The sequence below is a fragment of the Filicampus tigris genome, chromosome 6 (assembly GCF_054856515.1).
Source record: "Filicampus tigris isolate MCC_2025a chromosome 6, RoL_Ftig_1.0, whole genome shotgun sequence".
In the NCBI taxonomy this organism is placed as follows: Eukaryota; Metazoa; Chordata; class Actinopteri; order Syngnathiformes; family Syngnathidae; genus Filicampus; species Filicampus tigris.
Window position 1 is genome coordinate 11,948,732 of NC_141222.1, and position 16,506 is coordinate 11,965,237.

Genomic DNA, 16,506 nt, shown 5'->3' on the forward strand with positions numbered 1-16,506 from the left:
TAAAGATGTCATTTCTTTAGCTATATGTTAAATATCGCAATAATATCAATATCGCAATATCCAACACCCACATTGCATATTGTATGTTTTTCCAATATCGCACAGCCCTACTTTAAATATATTACAGTTATAAGGTCGGGTATCTTTGAGTCTCAAGGCCGGGCCGAGAGTCCTCTTTTTTGGAAATCAAAATACGGTGACCCGAATGTATCCCTCAGCATCTTGTTTTCCACCCTGCTCTATGAATGCCTTGCTCGTTCCAGGCGCCCATTTTCCACCAGTGTCTTGGTTCCTCAATAGCTGACACGGACCTTGTTGACCGGGTGACATCAGAGCTGGTATGACTCTATCATTATTTCTTATCACTCATCTGAGGTATTGGCGGGTCTTGACTAAGGACCCACCTGGATGTTACCATTTGCCCTGACCGAGATTTGAACCCCAGTCCACGCACAGACACACACACACTGCACAATTGTATTGTGATGAACTTACGAAGTTTTTGATCCGTAGCCTCTGAAGTCAATGGCTGCAGACACAGCCACCACCAGCCCGGGTACAGAGTAGCCACTCAGGTACAAATACTTCCTCCTGGAGTTACGACCCTCAAACACCTCACGTTGCAAAATGTACAATTCCACTGCTTCCAGACACAGCCAGCAGAACACTGAGAGCAATGAGAAGTGCAGCAGGCCGGCAATGATGGAGCACACAACCTATAAGAAAAGCCAGAAAAGCATAATGCAACAAGAGAGAGAGAAAAAAAACGTTTTACGAGCAGCCCTAATGTTTTAAGTAAAATAAGAACTCACTGTGTATTGCGTCTTATTGGATTCGACAAGGAAGAGCAGCTCAGTTATGAGCAGGTTGGCCCACAGGTTGCAGTGGATGGTGCTGTGGTCAGTGTGCCAGGGTGCCGCCTGGCAGCATAGGGTCGTAAGGCAGGTGGCCAAACACACCAGAGCAACAGAGATGCCCACCCAGGAGACGATATAGACCAGAAGCTCCTCGACTCCCACACCAGACTGTGAAGACCAAAAAGAAAAAGAAAAACCTGCATGTTAGATATGCTAGAAAGAAGACAAAACATTACTGTACCTAGAACACTTGAATTGCGTTTCATAGGAGACCGCAACAGTCTCCAGAAATATCGCTCTCACGGCTTCAACTCAAGATAATTGAATGATCCATGAATAAATGTCTTTATCTTACAAATTAGTGCGAAAATGGGATCTGATGGTTGAAGACACACCAGGGATAACAACATTTTATCAGTCTTTCTAATTTGGGAACTGAAGCTTATCTTGGAGTTTGAGACGCAGCAGCATTGCCATAATTAATCAAGAGAATAGCATTCAAGACTTCTAGAAATGACTGATGATTATTTCACAACATTTTTTGGTTGGGTTTTGTTGACTACAACTTGCAAATACTAAAGCAAAAACACCGTCATACACAGGCAGCAACGGGACAACATCTACCAGCCAATCATCCTGCGGCAAGATTAGCATGTATTCAGTGCAGAACAAAGAGGCCGGAACATCGGAAGCCTTGTACACAATTGTGGAAGTGTGAAGACACGTGGGTTTTTTTTGTCAGCCTTTCAATGTCATGTTTTGTACAAACGAACACAGCGAATGCAAGTTTCTGGACTCGAATGTTTACTTACAGCTGGTTGCTGGTACGTCATGAGTACAGCATAGCTGGACAGGTGGTTACAGGCGCAAGTTGTGTGCGTATTGTTGGTATGTAACAGGCGGCATCCCTGTGTGGACCACCTGCCGCTCCCAGAGACCCCTGAGGCGTTCCAGAAAGAGCAGTTGGGACCGAAGTGGTCGTCCAGCTGCGGACACGACACAAAACCGCCTCGTAAGTGTCGATGAATATCATCAGGAACCTTTCTTGTGGAAGTCGCATTTCCCAGCAGACCTGCAGGTGCCTGAGAGTGAAGACCACGGGCTCAGAGAGGAACACTCTGTTGGAGCCTCTGTGCACAGAAGCAGAGATGACGTGAGAGTTGACCACCAGGCTCCTGCGCCTGACCTCTGACCCCTGTCCAAGTCCAAGTCCGAGCCGCAAGGTGGAGTTCTGGGTGGTCAGGAAGGTACCCAAGTTCTTATACAGGGAGAGGACCAACTTCACTTGGCCTGTACAGTGGAGGAAGGAAGCTATTTATAGGCCTATCTGTATAGGTTATAATTGATTGTGTATTCCAGTTATCAAACCATTAAGTCCACAATCCATTAACAGTTGTAATTGCGGTTTATCCGCAGATTTAAATATTGAGATGAGTGTGCTACATACCATTATTGCTGTACTGCTGCAGGGCCACAGCTGAGATCTGCAGGATGCTGTCGCTGTCGTAGGAGTGCGGGAACGTTAGGTCCTGTATGTCCGCCTCTGTGTTTAGCACGTACACCTCCAGATCTAATTGCACACATACAGAAAGGTCCGGGTGAGAAGCTCGTTTTAAAATTGCGCGATATTAAGTGCTCGGAAAGAGAGCGACACCGTACCAACGTTGGGGGCTCTGTCACTGAATCGACCTTCATAGAGGTTGTTAGCCAATAAGAACGCTCCTTTCTCTACCGCATCCAGCAGGAGTGAGGCAGAGCGAGACTGGTCAGGGCCGCTCATGTCAGCCCAAGACACCAGAGCCTCCGGACCCAACAAGTTATCGACTGTTTGAACCACAGCCTGACAAGGAGAAAGGTACATTACATTCTGTTTGTGTGTCCATTCACCTGTTCATCCTTCCCTCTGTCCTTTTATCCACGAATCCATCTGTCCGTCCATCCATCCATTCTTCCACCATGCCGCATTCCATCCACTGACTGTCTGGCATTTCTGTTTCTCATCTTTTTATCCGTCAATCCATTGCCTGTCCATCCATCCATTCTTCCATCTTGCAGCCTATCATCCGACCGCCCTACGTCGATCCATTCTAGACGTTCATCCATTCGTATATCAATTAGCAACTATCCTCCAATTATTTTTTATTTAGCCATCGTTCATCTATTCATCTGCCTATCCATCATCTCTCAATCATTCCTGACGCCATCCTCCTGTTCATCTTCAGTAACTGTCAATCCATCGATATATCATCAATCATTATGACCTTCAATCATCTGTCCATCTGTGCATTATCCACCACCAGTCAGTCCATTCTCATTCCCTCTGTCCATCATCTGTCTTGCCTGTGTCACCCGTCCATCTGTTTCTAGTTCTGTCATACATCCATCTATCATCTGTCCATCTTACGTCCTTCCGTCTGTCCATTCATTATCCCCTTTTCCTCATCCATCTACCCAGCTGTCTGTCCATCTGTGAGTCGTCGGTTCATCCGTCCAATAATCATCCATCCATTTGTCCGTCCATCAATCGTCTATCCCTCCGTGCGTTGCTTACCTGCACATAAGCCCTGCATGTGCGTTCCCTTTTCTGCAGCTACAAAGACAGAAAACAAACATCTGTGTTAGAAATATCCAAATATCAGCACTGACATTTGGTTCCCCTTTTCTGTAGAAGGTCAAGTACACACAAGCATGAATTTGAGGAGCAATTCACCTTATTGTAATTGCGTGCCGCAGACTCTTTATTGGCTGGTCTCAAGGCTTGAAGCTGGGAGTCCAAGATGTCCAGTAACTGTTCAATTAATTTTACAGACATGCTGACATCGCCAGCATAGATCCGTCCCCGGGTTAGGTTGACCAGTTCCCCAGCGATGTTTGCTGCATTCTCTCCACTTTTAATCTGGAGGAAGGTAGCAGTGTTCAGAATCACGATTTATTTTCGACATTTAAAGTGGAAGTTGCGTCTTAGGGGGATTCGGGCCATTTGTGCGAGGTGTGTGCATATGTAACTGACCTTTTGTGCAATCTGGCTGACCCAGGGAGAGGTACAGTTAGAGAGGTCAGGACCTCGGGAGCTCCAGCTAACTGGCGACATCATGCACTCATAGGACGCGATACCTGCAGAACAAGACAAGACACAGATACAGACGTTCAAGAAGGGTGAGTCACATGACCGAATAATTAAAGTCCATCTTATTGGTTTACAGGTCTGCAAATGAGATGCAACTAGGTCACCTCATTTATGATGGGAAATTATTCCTCAATTTAATTCGGCTCCTAAATCTAGCTATGAAACAGGATTAGGAGGCACAATGTGCAACAGACAAAATGTCCTCATTTCCTCTGGGGCAGAGCAGCACCGAGGAAGACAGATGCACATCGAGAGGAAGAGTTGACGGACCGTGACTGTAAAAAGTATAACTACGGTTTCTTCTCTGTCATGTGAAGGGGGGTTCAAAGAGAGGGCATGTGACTACATTTCAAAGCGAAACAAGATACACACACACACACACACACACACACACACACACGTAAGAAAAGGCTGACAGGATTGAACAAACACACACATACACACGTCTGGCTTACCGAGTGAGCCTTTGGGGCAGGGCCTCTCCACCGTCTCCCCTTTCAGAGTGGGCGGCCACTGTACCCCTCTGGCCACTCTTCCTTCACATCCACCCACTTGACCAGGGCCCCCTGGGGCCAAGGGGACACGCAAAGGGGGGCGGGGCGTTAGGGGGACCATGGCCGTTATTGGCCTCTGGTCGAAGGGGCCTCGGTTGATGACGCCTACTGGGTGGGAGGCTGATGGCCGTACGGGAGTCAGCGCAACTGTAGCTGTGTAAGAGCGGACGGTTGTCATCAGGGAGGAAAGGGGACCTGTCGAGACACAAAACTTTCCTTCAGGTCTGTAGACTCCTCAAAGTTACACCAAGCCAGGTTCGACATCAACAGACCTTTCGTTGGCGGTGGCGGCGTGAACTGAAGTGGGTATCTTAGAACATAATAGTTATTCCACACGTACAGCTGGTTGTCTCTCGGGTTGTAGTCGATGGACGAGATGTACTGGTAGGGATTGGGAAAGGGTATCTGAATGGGCAGCTCCTGCCCGCGGCTGGTGTCATAGGCGTAAACCACCATGTCATTGCCCGCACGGCCATCCGCCTGGCCCTCGTCATCCTGGAAGACTGAGCGCACCGCATAGAGCACACCACAGGCCATGAAGGCGTTGCTCGCCCCACGTTTGTCAAAGCCTGTGGCCCACGTGCCCTCGAAGCGCAGGGTGTACGGGTTCACCTGGAGAACAGGGAAGAGTCGGAAAGGTGAGGGAAAACTCTGCACGTTGCTGCATCTTGTCAAATTTGCCCATGTGATCTGTGTTACCTGGCTGACCACAATGCGTCCGTTATTGGCTTCGGTGGAGTAGATCACCCAGAGGCCGTTCTCATCCACCGCCAGATCGATGTCTGACTTCCCTCCCCAGCGGTAAGGTGACGTGTCGTGGTAGTTGGCATTGACCACCACCGCCTCGCCACTCTTGATGCGTGTCCGCAGGTCGTACTTGACCAAGTTGCGCGTTCGCTCCTTGTTATAGAACACGGCGCCGTCATACACCACAAAACCAGTACCGTCTACACGACTTGGCAGTCTACGGTTGGGGAGAAAAACACATGTTGTTCTTTTACACAACAATAAGGGGCGCGCATCCCTCCAATAAAAGACGATTTGATTGATTTTAGTTTGCAGGTTAAAAGACTCAAAAACTACTTTGACTTTATTTTTACATGGATATTTTATTATATGTACTTTTACCCCGCCAAAAACGTGGCATTATTTCAGCCTCAAATTCCATGTCTACTTTTAAATAGACTACAGACAGAGTTACATTGTATTTATAATTAAAGACAAATCATAAAAGTGGGTCTCCAAGCCACAACTTTAAATTGACTGTAACACAAGCATCTGGGTAAGAACATTAGAGGAAGAAAAGCAAATATTCACTTAAATGCAAGAGCTGCACACTCACTTATAGGTAGTGGTGACGCGGTTCTGCCGGTAGTCGTCCCAGGAAGCATATTCATAAAGCACCTCGGTCCTGTATGGTGTCCATGGCATGACGTATAGTCTGTCGCCAGCCTGCAAAGGATCCTTACACCATGCCCCTGACTGATGTTCTGCCTCCAGCTGAGAGGAAGGTGGCTGGATGCTGAGCAGTGATCCGGGACAGACGAAAACTGTGAGATGGGAGTTGTCAGAAAGAAGGATGTGAGAGAGAGGACAGAAGATACGGATGGATGATGGTGAGAGAGAGAGACAGACAGATAGAGAGAAAGAGAGCGCGACAGAGAGACAAAGAGAGAGAGAGGGAGAGGAAAGATTGTGGGCGGAAATGGATCAATGCATGAAAATTGGATTGAGCCAGATGCAGTTGATGCAATGAGATTCAAGAAAGAAAAAGAAGAGGAGACACAGAGGGCTTTAAAACACCTGTGCTGATGTCAAAAGGCAAGCAAGAGACGAGACGTAAAAGTGAGCATGTTTGTTTGGGCGTGTGCGTGCGTGCGTGCGTGCGTGCGTGCGTGCGTGCGTCTGTGTGTGTGGTGCGTCCGTGTGCTGTATGTGTGTGTGTGCATATTTGTATGGTGAGTAATATAACAGGGGACACTGCAATGAAAGTTGTGTGAATATGTTATAGGTGCGTGGGTGTGTCGATTAGTGCAGTGTGAGGTAGAATCAGGGGCGCACAGGGCGGGGCTACATTTTGCCTTGAAGTGAATGAGAGGGCAGGTTAGTTTACAGCGAACACAAAGATTGGTCCACCCACATGTGAAAAAATAAATATATGGACACATAGGTTTACTGTACAGTCTCACGCTGGCATGCAAGAAGGCATGCATACACACATACACACACGCGCGCACACACACACACACACGCACACGCACAAATATATTAGCTGTGCTTGATAAGCACACATCCAGACCTATCACACACATTTGGTCTTATTTTTCCTATGAAGATAAATAAGGGGCTCTGCCTAGGGGAAGAAAAGGGAAAGTAAGCATAAAGAGGATGGAAGGAAGGAAGTAAGGAAGGAAAGAAAGATAGAAGGAAGGAAGGGAGGAAAGAAGATAGGTCCACAAAGGAACAAATTAAGGAAGAGTGGAAGCAAGGAGGGATGGGAGGAAGAAAGGAAGGAAGGACGTGCGGGAGGAAAGAAAGAAAGAAGGAAGGAAGGAAGATTGGAAGGAAGAGAGGAGTCAAAGAAAGAAAGAGGGGGAGGAAAGAAGATGGGTAGAAGGGAATAAATTAAGGAAAAGTGCAAATAATGGATAGAAGGAAGGCAGGTATGAAGAAAGAACGGGAGGAAGGACAGTATCAAAGAAAGAAAGAAAGAAAGAATGAAAGAAAGAAGGAAAAGAGAGAAAGAAAGAATTAAAGAAAAAAAGAAAGAAAGAAAGAAAGAAAGAAAGAGAGAAAGAAAGAAAAAAGAAAGAAAAAAGAAAGGAAGAAAGAAAGGAAAAAAGAAAGAAAGAAAGAAAAAAGAAAGAAAGAAAGAAAGAAAGAGGGCAGGTGTTGAGCTGTCTATGTGTGCAATGAGATCAACCAGGACAGAAAGAGCAAAAAGAGTAGAAAAGAGAGAAAAAGGATCGAGTATTTGTGCAGAACCTGTATCAAATTGGATAAAAGCACAGATTTCCATACAACGAGGGATGGGGGAAAAAAAGAACAGAGGAGAAAATGAAAAAAGAGGGGGGAGGCAACATCCAGCATGACTACAAACAACGTCCTAGGGTAGGAGGAAGAGAGAGAAATGGTAAGAGAGAAGGAAGAGAGAAATCGGGGCGTGGGTGGGTAAGGAGATCAAGATGCTACAATGTATTGTCTTTACCTTTTTGGTCCACTTCTACTCAAGCATAGGGAAAAAAAAGAGGGAGAGAAAGAAAGAGAAATCAGAGGGGGAAAGAAAAGAAGAAATGAAAGAAGCAAGAATGCAAGCAAGAGAGAAAGACAGAGAAGAAAAAAGAAAGTAAAGAAAGAATTGCACAGATTATGAGTGCCATTCTCACAAACATTTTCATACCCAAAACCAGCCCCTTCGCTCCACATCTCTTCATCACCACTTTTCCCCTCCCTCGCCACCCACCCCGCCCCCACCACCTCCTCCTCCTCCTCCTCCTCCTCCCCTTCGCTCAATCCCTTAGTTCAACTCCTGTGGAGAAAAGAGAGCAACTCCTGGGCTTAGTGTGACTCTGGAAAAGAAAACACACGCACACATGCACACGCAGATGCACATGTGCCCCCCTCCCGCGCGCACACACACATTCGCGCACGCACACCCACACACACACACACACACACAGGAGACAATACAGTATGCAAATACAGTTCTCTAGTTTGTTCCTTCAACTTTCTGTTTGTATTTCAAGCACGCACACACCCTCTCTGAGGAGAGAAAGCGTCTCAGGGATACAAGAGGTTATAAAAATCTGTGAAATATGTCTTGATCAAAAAGTATTACACCACATGAACGAAAAGTATTCAGACACATATCTTAATCAATTAACTACACAATTAGGGCTTGGGAGCCACTCATCAATTTTTCCCGAATATTCATTCATCTCACCAAGACATTTTGGACATTGCTATGCGTCCAGTTCCAGTTGACTGGACTGAAAAAAAAACACTTCTGTGCCGAACTCTAATAGAAATTGTGAGCCATCTTTGAGGTTTTCGCTCCAATGGGGAGTACCAAACTCCCCAAACTTTGTTACATTTTTCCTTTTAATATGTGTAATGGACAGGTGTTCCAATACTTTTGCACATATGGTGAATCTTTGTGTGCCATATATCATCAAAAACATGTTAATATAGTCATGCTACTCTTTGTTTATGGGCATTGTGTATGATAGTTTGATAGTATATATATATATATATATATATATATATATATATATATATATATATATATATATATATATATATATTTATTTTTTTTTTTTTTCATATATATACATATATAAATATAAACATACATATAAATATAAACATACATATACATATACATACATATATATATATATATATATATATATATATATATATATATATATATATATTGACACATACATATATACAAATGCATACTCACTGTAGGGGACACACTCGTACTGGATCTCCAGGTATTTGTATGTTCCAGGACAAGGGTCTGGGAAAACGTCCACACCTGCCACCACCACACACTGCGTCCTGTTGTTACACCTGCACAACGCAGTGATGGACAAAGTGGGAAGAGAAAGAACGAGCGTGATTAATTTACAGGAAAGGGGAAGCAAAGGGCTGTCCGTTTGTCTCCTCACCCCGAATATTGATTTGTTCTTCGAGGAAAACGCTGCTGAGTACACAGCTAATGGTGCAGCCAGATTTAGCCGGAGTGATTATTGCACTTGCACGCACACAATCGCACAACAAAAACATTTGCCCGGTGTAATGTTTCGTCTAAGACAGGTTTGGTCAGGAGTATGTTGCAAACAGCAGATGCTCCCATTGATTTATCTGTATCCACTCATAGCGACAAAGCGATTTGCATCTTTTATGAAAGACACAAACTAGTGGACTAAGCACACACACGCACACACACACACACACCTCTGAGCCATAATCTTCAGTGCATCTGGAAGGTAACACTGCGTGTTCTCCATCTGGAAAGGCTCGGCGTCACAAATCTTGTCATCGGTGCGTCCATAGTTGGCGGTCTCCACCATCACCACATCGCTTCCTGGGCAGCGCAGTTCAATGGGGTAGCCCTCACACGCCAGTTCCCTGCGCAACAATCCGAATGGCATGGCGGCCCGGGACATGGCTGACCAAGGGGGGATGATTGGAGATGTAACAGTGAGGGTGGAAAGGAGAAGAAAATACAATTATTTTAACAAGGCACTTCATTGGAAAAGATACCCGTTGATCGAATGTGGTTACTATCACATTTACATTTACACACATTGCAAGTGCTATCCCGCTTTTAAATTGTTCTACTTCCGATTGGGACATTTGGCTTTACAGAAAAGTAAAGAAAGGATAAGCCCCGATTTGTGCATTGTTTTGGCTTCATAAAAATGATAAACAAAAGACAAGTGAATTTTCTTCATGTTTTGGACAAAAGTAAAAACCTAAAAAAAAAAAAAAAATAGAGATGCTTTGCATTTGGGTGGGGTGATATTGCAAAAAACTGACCTTTTGGGGCTTATTCTAAAAAATAACTATTACAAATAACCATAAATTTAGAACATCAATATTTTGCCAAAATATATTATAAAAGACAAGTTTAGAATGTTTTGTATGGCATAAATAATATACTGTGTATAAATACACAGACAAACACACGTATACAGTGTGTACATCCCATAGTCACCCTTCAGCTTCTTCCAAAGTGTTTGGTTTGGTCCAGTTGGCGCTTTAACCAGAAAGAAAAAAAGTCTGCAAATAAAAAGTCCATCCAGCCATCTATTTTCTTCGTTAGGATGATCTGGAAACCTATGCCTGCTAACTTTGGTCGGGAAATAGTGTACACCCTTGACTGGTCGCCAGCCAATCACAGGGCACATAATAACACAATAAGGTATTAAATTGGGACTCCAGGCTGGCCATTCTTATATGGGCGTGATGACCCATCCATCTCCTGGGGGGGCATTCAGCCATTCATGAAGACCAATAGCGAATGTAGAAGGGCCCCTTCTTGCATGAAAATCAAATCGTCAGCATTGTCTCAAGCACTTCTAATTGGCTAAATTTCATCCTGCATTATGGTAAGGTACCATTCGCCATTCATGGTAGCTTGTCCGAAGTCATCCAACAGAACACCATTGTTTAAAACATCATACATTTAAGAACAAACACTAAATAAATTATCAAAATATATACCGTATTTATTTTTAAAAAAAACTGCCCCGTATACTAAGTTTCAGAATTATAATTAATGCAATCACTCGAAACTTCATGCAGAAAAGAAAATATGAACGCCAGCAGTACGATTTTCAGTTTCTGACCTCATTACATACGAAGAGGCATATTAACCCATCTAAACCCGGGTTATTGGAGAAAATCCCATTAGTATTACCTAAATCTGCTGTTCACATCAAACAGAGTGGCGTGTACACATGAAAAGGTCGTCGCCGAACGAGGATTAAAGCGAGCACACGATGGCGGAGTGATCAGTATGCTGCCCGTGTGTCGTAACTCTCCATGGTGCTGAATGACTGATGCCTTATTAAGGCGCAGCTCCAGGCGGTTTTAAAACACTCCCTTTGGCCATGCTTCAAATGTGTTCATAGTTTTGTGTTTATGTAGGTCACTGTCTTTCAAAAACTTTGCAAAGACGGCTTTTCCTTGGTTTTGGGGCGCTCGCCATGATGATTTACAACCTCTGACATACACTGTGCGCTGGGTCCATTGGTATTTTTTGCTACACTTCTCAGTTTTCCCAGGTGTCAACATCTTGACATAATACTTGCTTGGGGCGGGTGTGAGGCTTACCTTGACTGGAGGGGGTGACATGAGTCAAAGTGAGCACGCACACGCCCAAGAAGCACAATGACACCGCCATGCCGGGAAGGAAGAGTTCGGTCGTCACACCACCAGCCGCGTTAGGAGAGCCTGGGGAGGAAGCAGAGGTAAAGGTGAGCCATGCGGAGTGAAGCGCTGCACCCGCTCCCTCTGTGCATAATAATCATGTGTGTGCGCTGGCATCTTTGCACTTGCTGGATGGATGTTGAATGACACAGTTGGACACATGTGTGAAATGCAGCAGATGGGAGGAGGCGGAATAACAGACAGACAGAGAGGAGAGCACGAGAGAAACCGAGATAACAATTGAGCAATCGAGCAGCAAAGTCTCTCAATCTGCTGTTACCATGGTGACAGCCCAGTGCAGTCTGGGGAAGGAGGGAGCGATGGTGGGAGAGAGCGAGAGAGAGAGAGAGAGAGAGCAAAGAGACATGCTGGGTTTGTGTACGTCTGCATTTTTAAGAGTAAATATGTGTGAATGTGTGTTGAAAGTCCGTAGTTAGCCTCGCAGCAACACTGGCCGCTGACCCACAAAACAATCGTAATCTTTCTAGCCACACGCGGCTTGTTGAAATCACTCACAAACACACACACACACCCAGACATTAGGCCACTTTTCAGTAATCCTACATAAATGATGCAGCAGAGACAATCTCCCCCACCCCCCAAAAAGGAGTGGCGGCCTACACAGCTGAATGGAGCCGAATGTAGGTGAATGCGCGATGCGCTGCAGTGGACTGTTACAGTGCACAGAACACACATGATGCATGCACAGTAGAGCATGAGGAACAAGACTAAGATGGCTGCTCAATAGGAACTGAACATAAAGTAATTGAACACAAGACCTTGATGGAAGGAAGACTGAGGCTGAACTGCATCGTGCAGCCTGCTGCTATAATATACTCTGTGTGTGCATGTGTGTGTGTCTGTGTGTTAGGTATGGGCGATATTTACTGTCATTGATATTATCGTCAACATTGCTTTCTTGGTGTGCCATTTTAAATGATGGAGTATTAACACTGGCTCGAAAAGAAAAAAAACAACAGGTCCTTTGATTGGCAGCAAAGTAGGAGGACACGATAAGTCTATATTCGACCAATCAGCGGGCATGATTCAGTCATGTGACTCGGTGGGCCTAGCCGAGTGGAAGACGGCGTTGTTTCAAACTGAGGAAATGGAGGAGTCTCCCGTCTGAGCGAGTCATTTAATAACAAGTTGTAAGTCCATGCGCCTAGCCTGGAAATGATTCGGGGTTGACTAGACTGATGTCGGTCGAAATATGATGTAAGATGTGCTAAAACGGCCGCCGTGAAGAGCGAATCACCGGGAAATCTGTTCGACCATGAATCATATGAAGGATTATGAGGAAAACTTTGCATCTCCCAGAGATGGGAAAAGTATTGACATTCTGTACTTGAGTAAAAGTACAATTACTCGTAGAAAAAAAATGACTTTGGTAAAAGTAAAAGTACCGGTACAGATTCAATGAATTACTCATGTATTAAGTAAAAAAGTACAGGCTCTGAAATGTACTTTGTGAGTAAAAGTAAAACGTATTTTTACAGGATGTTTCCTCCTCCTGTTATATAATTTGAAGGCTATTAAATTCGAATGGTCGTCACTGAACATATTATGCAGGTAGACCCACCTCATTAAATCAACTTTTTATTAATGAACTGCTGTTTCATTCAAACAGTATGAAACGAACGTCATTAACCCGAGCCAAGCTAATGAAAGGGTAATCATTTAGCTTTACCTCGATATGTTTTCTCAGATAAGGCCATGGCTGGGCATCAGCCAGCTACTGACTTGCTGGCGCTGGCTCGTTCTGAGTCGAGCCCATATTGTTGACACTTTTAACGTCGAGACACTCCACGTCATTGATTATTTTACTTCTTCTCACCTTCCAATTAAATAATCTTCTGTAGCGGTAGCATAGATCTTCTCGGGTGATATCATAGCTTGAGATAGGGCTAGGAGCTGGGAAGACCGGGACAGGTGTTCTGAAATTCCTTTCTACCCGTCGAGACGTCCTACCAATGCCAAGTGTGCTTGCGCAGGCATGCACACAAAACCAATACGTGCTTTCATGGGAATTTTGTAACTTTTGTCCTACTTGTCATATGTGCGGTTAAAAATGGTGAGTACTTACTAATTTTGTTTTTATTGAGTCTATTTTGACTTTTTCATTGCCTAAAAAATACTGTTGGCGTGTGTTTTTCATCATAGCTTTTAAGAATTGTGTGTTTTCTTGTAGAAGCTTTTGAGCATGTTGATCTGTTGACCGCATTCATCACGCAGTGTATGTACACCACACTCAATTGTCTCATTCGATTGTCAGGCCATCCTACTTGTTTGCGTATTTTCTGAAGGATTTTTTTAAGTTCTACCAGTATGCGTCCAAACAAAACAAGCTGAAAGCGCACAGCAGTATTTTGTCTGTCAAATTATCCTCTGGTAGGAATTTTCGAATTGGCTAGGACGTTTTGGCAGAACAGGCTGTCAAATCAGCCTCCGGTAGGAAATCAGCCTCCGGTAGGAAATTTCGCACCGGTAGGACATTTTGGCAGAATACCGGGTGCAACCCTTCATATGATTGGCGGAGCCACAAACATTGGTGTAATTTATTTTTTTATCGCCATGCATCATGTAAAACAAATGGAACAACCCTGTCGTGAAAATATATTGAGTAAAAAGTACAGATAATAGTGATAAAATATAACGGATAAAAGTAAATAGTATTCTAAAAAAATAAATACTCAGTGAATTACAAAGTACTGGAAAAAAAAACTACTAAAGCACAGTAATGAAGTATTTGTACTTCATTACTTCCCATCTCTGGCAACTCCAAAAGAACACATACCGCTCAAGACAACATAAAGCTGTGCAATAAATTCCGAAAAAAATGAGAAAACTGGTACCAGACACAGTACTACTGACAAAACAAGTAAATATTGGCGTGACATCACTAGCGCTATCACCTAGATTGCTTTATGAGAGTGGCTAAAACTTGGCCTGTTATTCGATATTCGTCGTCTATCATTCAGTCCTCCCGTGCTCGTACTCCACATCATTGCAACGTTTGCGACTATATCTCATGTGTAGTATGTGTTGGACGATTTCGAAAACGTTCTGACGAAGATCGCAGCTGCATTGGTGTCACTTCCAATGTATATGCTGTAACAATGCTAGATGCTGTGTCTCTGTGTTAATGACCGTCCACAAATTCCAGAGTGTGGCACAAATCACCATCGATGAAATATATACAGTACACAGTATATATATCATTTTATTCTGACTACTATAGTAGCTAGAAATGGGAGAACTTTGCATACTCCACATCAGACTTTATTGCTATCTGTCATTATGAAGAAACTGGATGAAATAAATTGTCAGAAATATTCACAGGGACTCTACTTAAACACTTTTTCTCATTGTGATTGCTCTTGTAGTTGGCAGCGGCACACCAGCACTTACTGCACCTCAAAATGTGATGATACCTGTCACTACGGAGTAAAAGGAGACATTTAGCGGACAAAATATTCACCAAAAGTCAATGAGACACCTTATACAGGCTGGACATAATTTCAAATTCTTTGTTGTTAAATATTGACGTAGAATATTGTAGACAATGCATGACACCATTTAAAAAATAAAAAGAGCTGTTGTTCGGAAACACTGTCCATCCAAAATTGTTCTGTGAAGCAAGTGCAGATTTACAGTATTTTTTTGTAGAATTTTTTTTTTTTATATAATTGAGTATTTTATTCTATTTTTTGGGCCATATTGCCCACTCCTAGTGTATGTGTGTGTTTCTGACAATCGTGTAAAATGTTTGTGTTTTTCGTGTAAAAAAGTTTTTTGAAGGATTAGGGGTTATATCTGCTTTAAGTTGAACTGGCTTCAGGGGAAGGTTATATTTGGTCTTACATTTACAGTGTGAAAAAAAAATAATCAAAAGCATGTTAGATGTGTTTGTGGGATGAGGCTACATACTGGAGGTTACGACTGTACTCATGTTGTGTGCGCTCACTTGTGACTTGTGCTCCTCTGCAACCTCTTGTTTGATAATGACCGGAGACAGATTTAGGTCATTCCTTAACAAACGTCCAACATGCACAGACTACAGCAAGTAAGTGTACCTAACGCACACACACAGACACACACAGTATTTCCAACCCTTGAGGGAATATTAGACAGATTACATCCGATTTCCAAGTTCAACCATGCAAAAGTAAAACCATATCCACACCATGTATTCAATTTAAATGATACTGATTCCCACGATGAGCACGTTCTTAGCCCACAACATGTGCTGACATAGTTGCACGTATGCGCACCATAAGAAAATCATGGTACATAGCCAAAAGAATAGAAAGTGAGATACTTGCCTTTCCACTGAAGTCCACTGAACCAACACAACTGCAATAAAGGCCTAAGGACCACAGTGACACACACACATGCTCACCCCCCACACAGTAATAACAGTACATAAAAAGACTCCCTCGAATGAGACCCTCTCCGGTGTTATCACACGCGCACATACTGGCCACACACTAAGAATATGAGTGCACATAAATGTCTCATCTCAGCCAAAAAGCCTTATGGCAGCATGTTCTTTTGCTTGCATTCCCCATTTCTCTCTCTCTCTCTCTTACACTCTCACACTCGTGCACATGGGCAAACACACCCCCGCACACACCCATGTACACACGGACACACACACACACACACATCCTTAAGTGTTGGTGCAGAGTAAGTAGAGCAAGGACACTGATGGGCCTTGACAAAGCCACACACCCGGTCCCCCTGTTCACAGCACCGCGCTCCCTGCCTGCAACCAGGATGCAGCCCCGGGCCACCGGCCGGCCTACTTGAAGGAGCAGCAATCTCAATGAAAGTGTGTGTGAGTGGGCCTGGAGTGAAATTATCACAAACAGACAGGAATGCATGTGCAAAGGTGATCACACCCAAAACACACTGTGGCATTCTGCTGCTTACATTACTGTAAAACATCCTAGCAGTTGGCAAAATATAACAAAAATATAGCAAAATTCTCCAACCCCCTTTCCTCGTCTTCACAGTTCTT

At 43.9% G+C, this 16,506-nt stretch overlaps 1 protein-coding gene across 3 annotated transcripts in view; it reads right to left on the bottom strand.

Annotated features, from left to right (window-relative positions):
* Positions 1–16,506, bottom strand: part of adgrl1b (adhesion G protein-coupled receptor L1b) — a 40,730-nt gene that overhangs the window by 10,837 nt on the left and 13,387 nt on the right. For 2 of the 3 annotated variants that reach the window (XM_086033156.1, XM_086033153.1), the window contains exons 2-18: positions 11,388–11,507; positions 9,504–9,717; positions 9,007–9,116; positions 7,747–7,761; positions 5,881–6,088; positions 5,238–5,502; positions 4,811–5,150; positions 4,440–4,733; positions 3,868–3,971; positions 3,568–3,753; positions 3,409–3,447; positions 2,517–2,697; positions 2,305–2,427; positions 1,930–2,147; positions 1,670–1,843; positions 813–1,025; positions 496–716 (exon numbers count right to left, since the gene is read on the bottom strand). In XM_086033156.1, the coding sequence (XP_085889282.1) occupies positions 496–716; positions 813–1,025; positions 1,670–1,843; positions 1,930–2,147; positions 2,305–2,427; positions 2,517–2,697; positions 3,409–3,447; positions 3,568–3,753; positions 3,868–3,971; positions 4,440–4,733; positions 4,811–5,150; positions 5,238–5,502; positions 5,881–6,088; positions 7,747–7,761; positions 9,007–9,116; positions 9,504–9,717; positions 11,388–11,457 (2,975 nt within the window). In that variant the 5' untranslated portion in view covers positions 11,458–11,507. The remainder of the gene's footprint in view (positions 1–495; positions 717–812; positions 1,026–1,669; positions 1,844–1,929; positions 2,148–2,304; positions 2,428–2,516; positions 2,698–3,408; positions 3,448–3,567; positions 3,754–3,867; positions 3,972–4,439; positions 4,734–4,810; positions 5,151–5,237; positions 5,503–5,880; positions 6,089–7,746; positions 7,762–9,006; positions 9,117–9,503; positions 9,718–11,387; positions 11,508–16,506) is intronic. The other variant, XM_086033155.1, reaches the window with a different exon arrangement.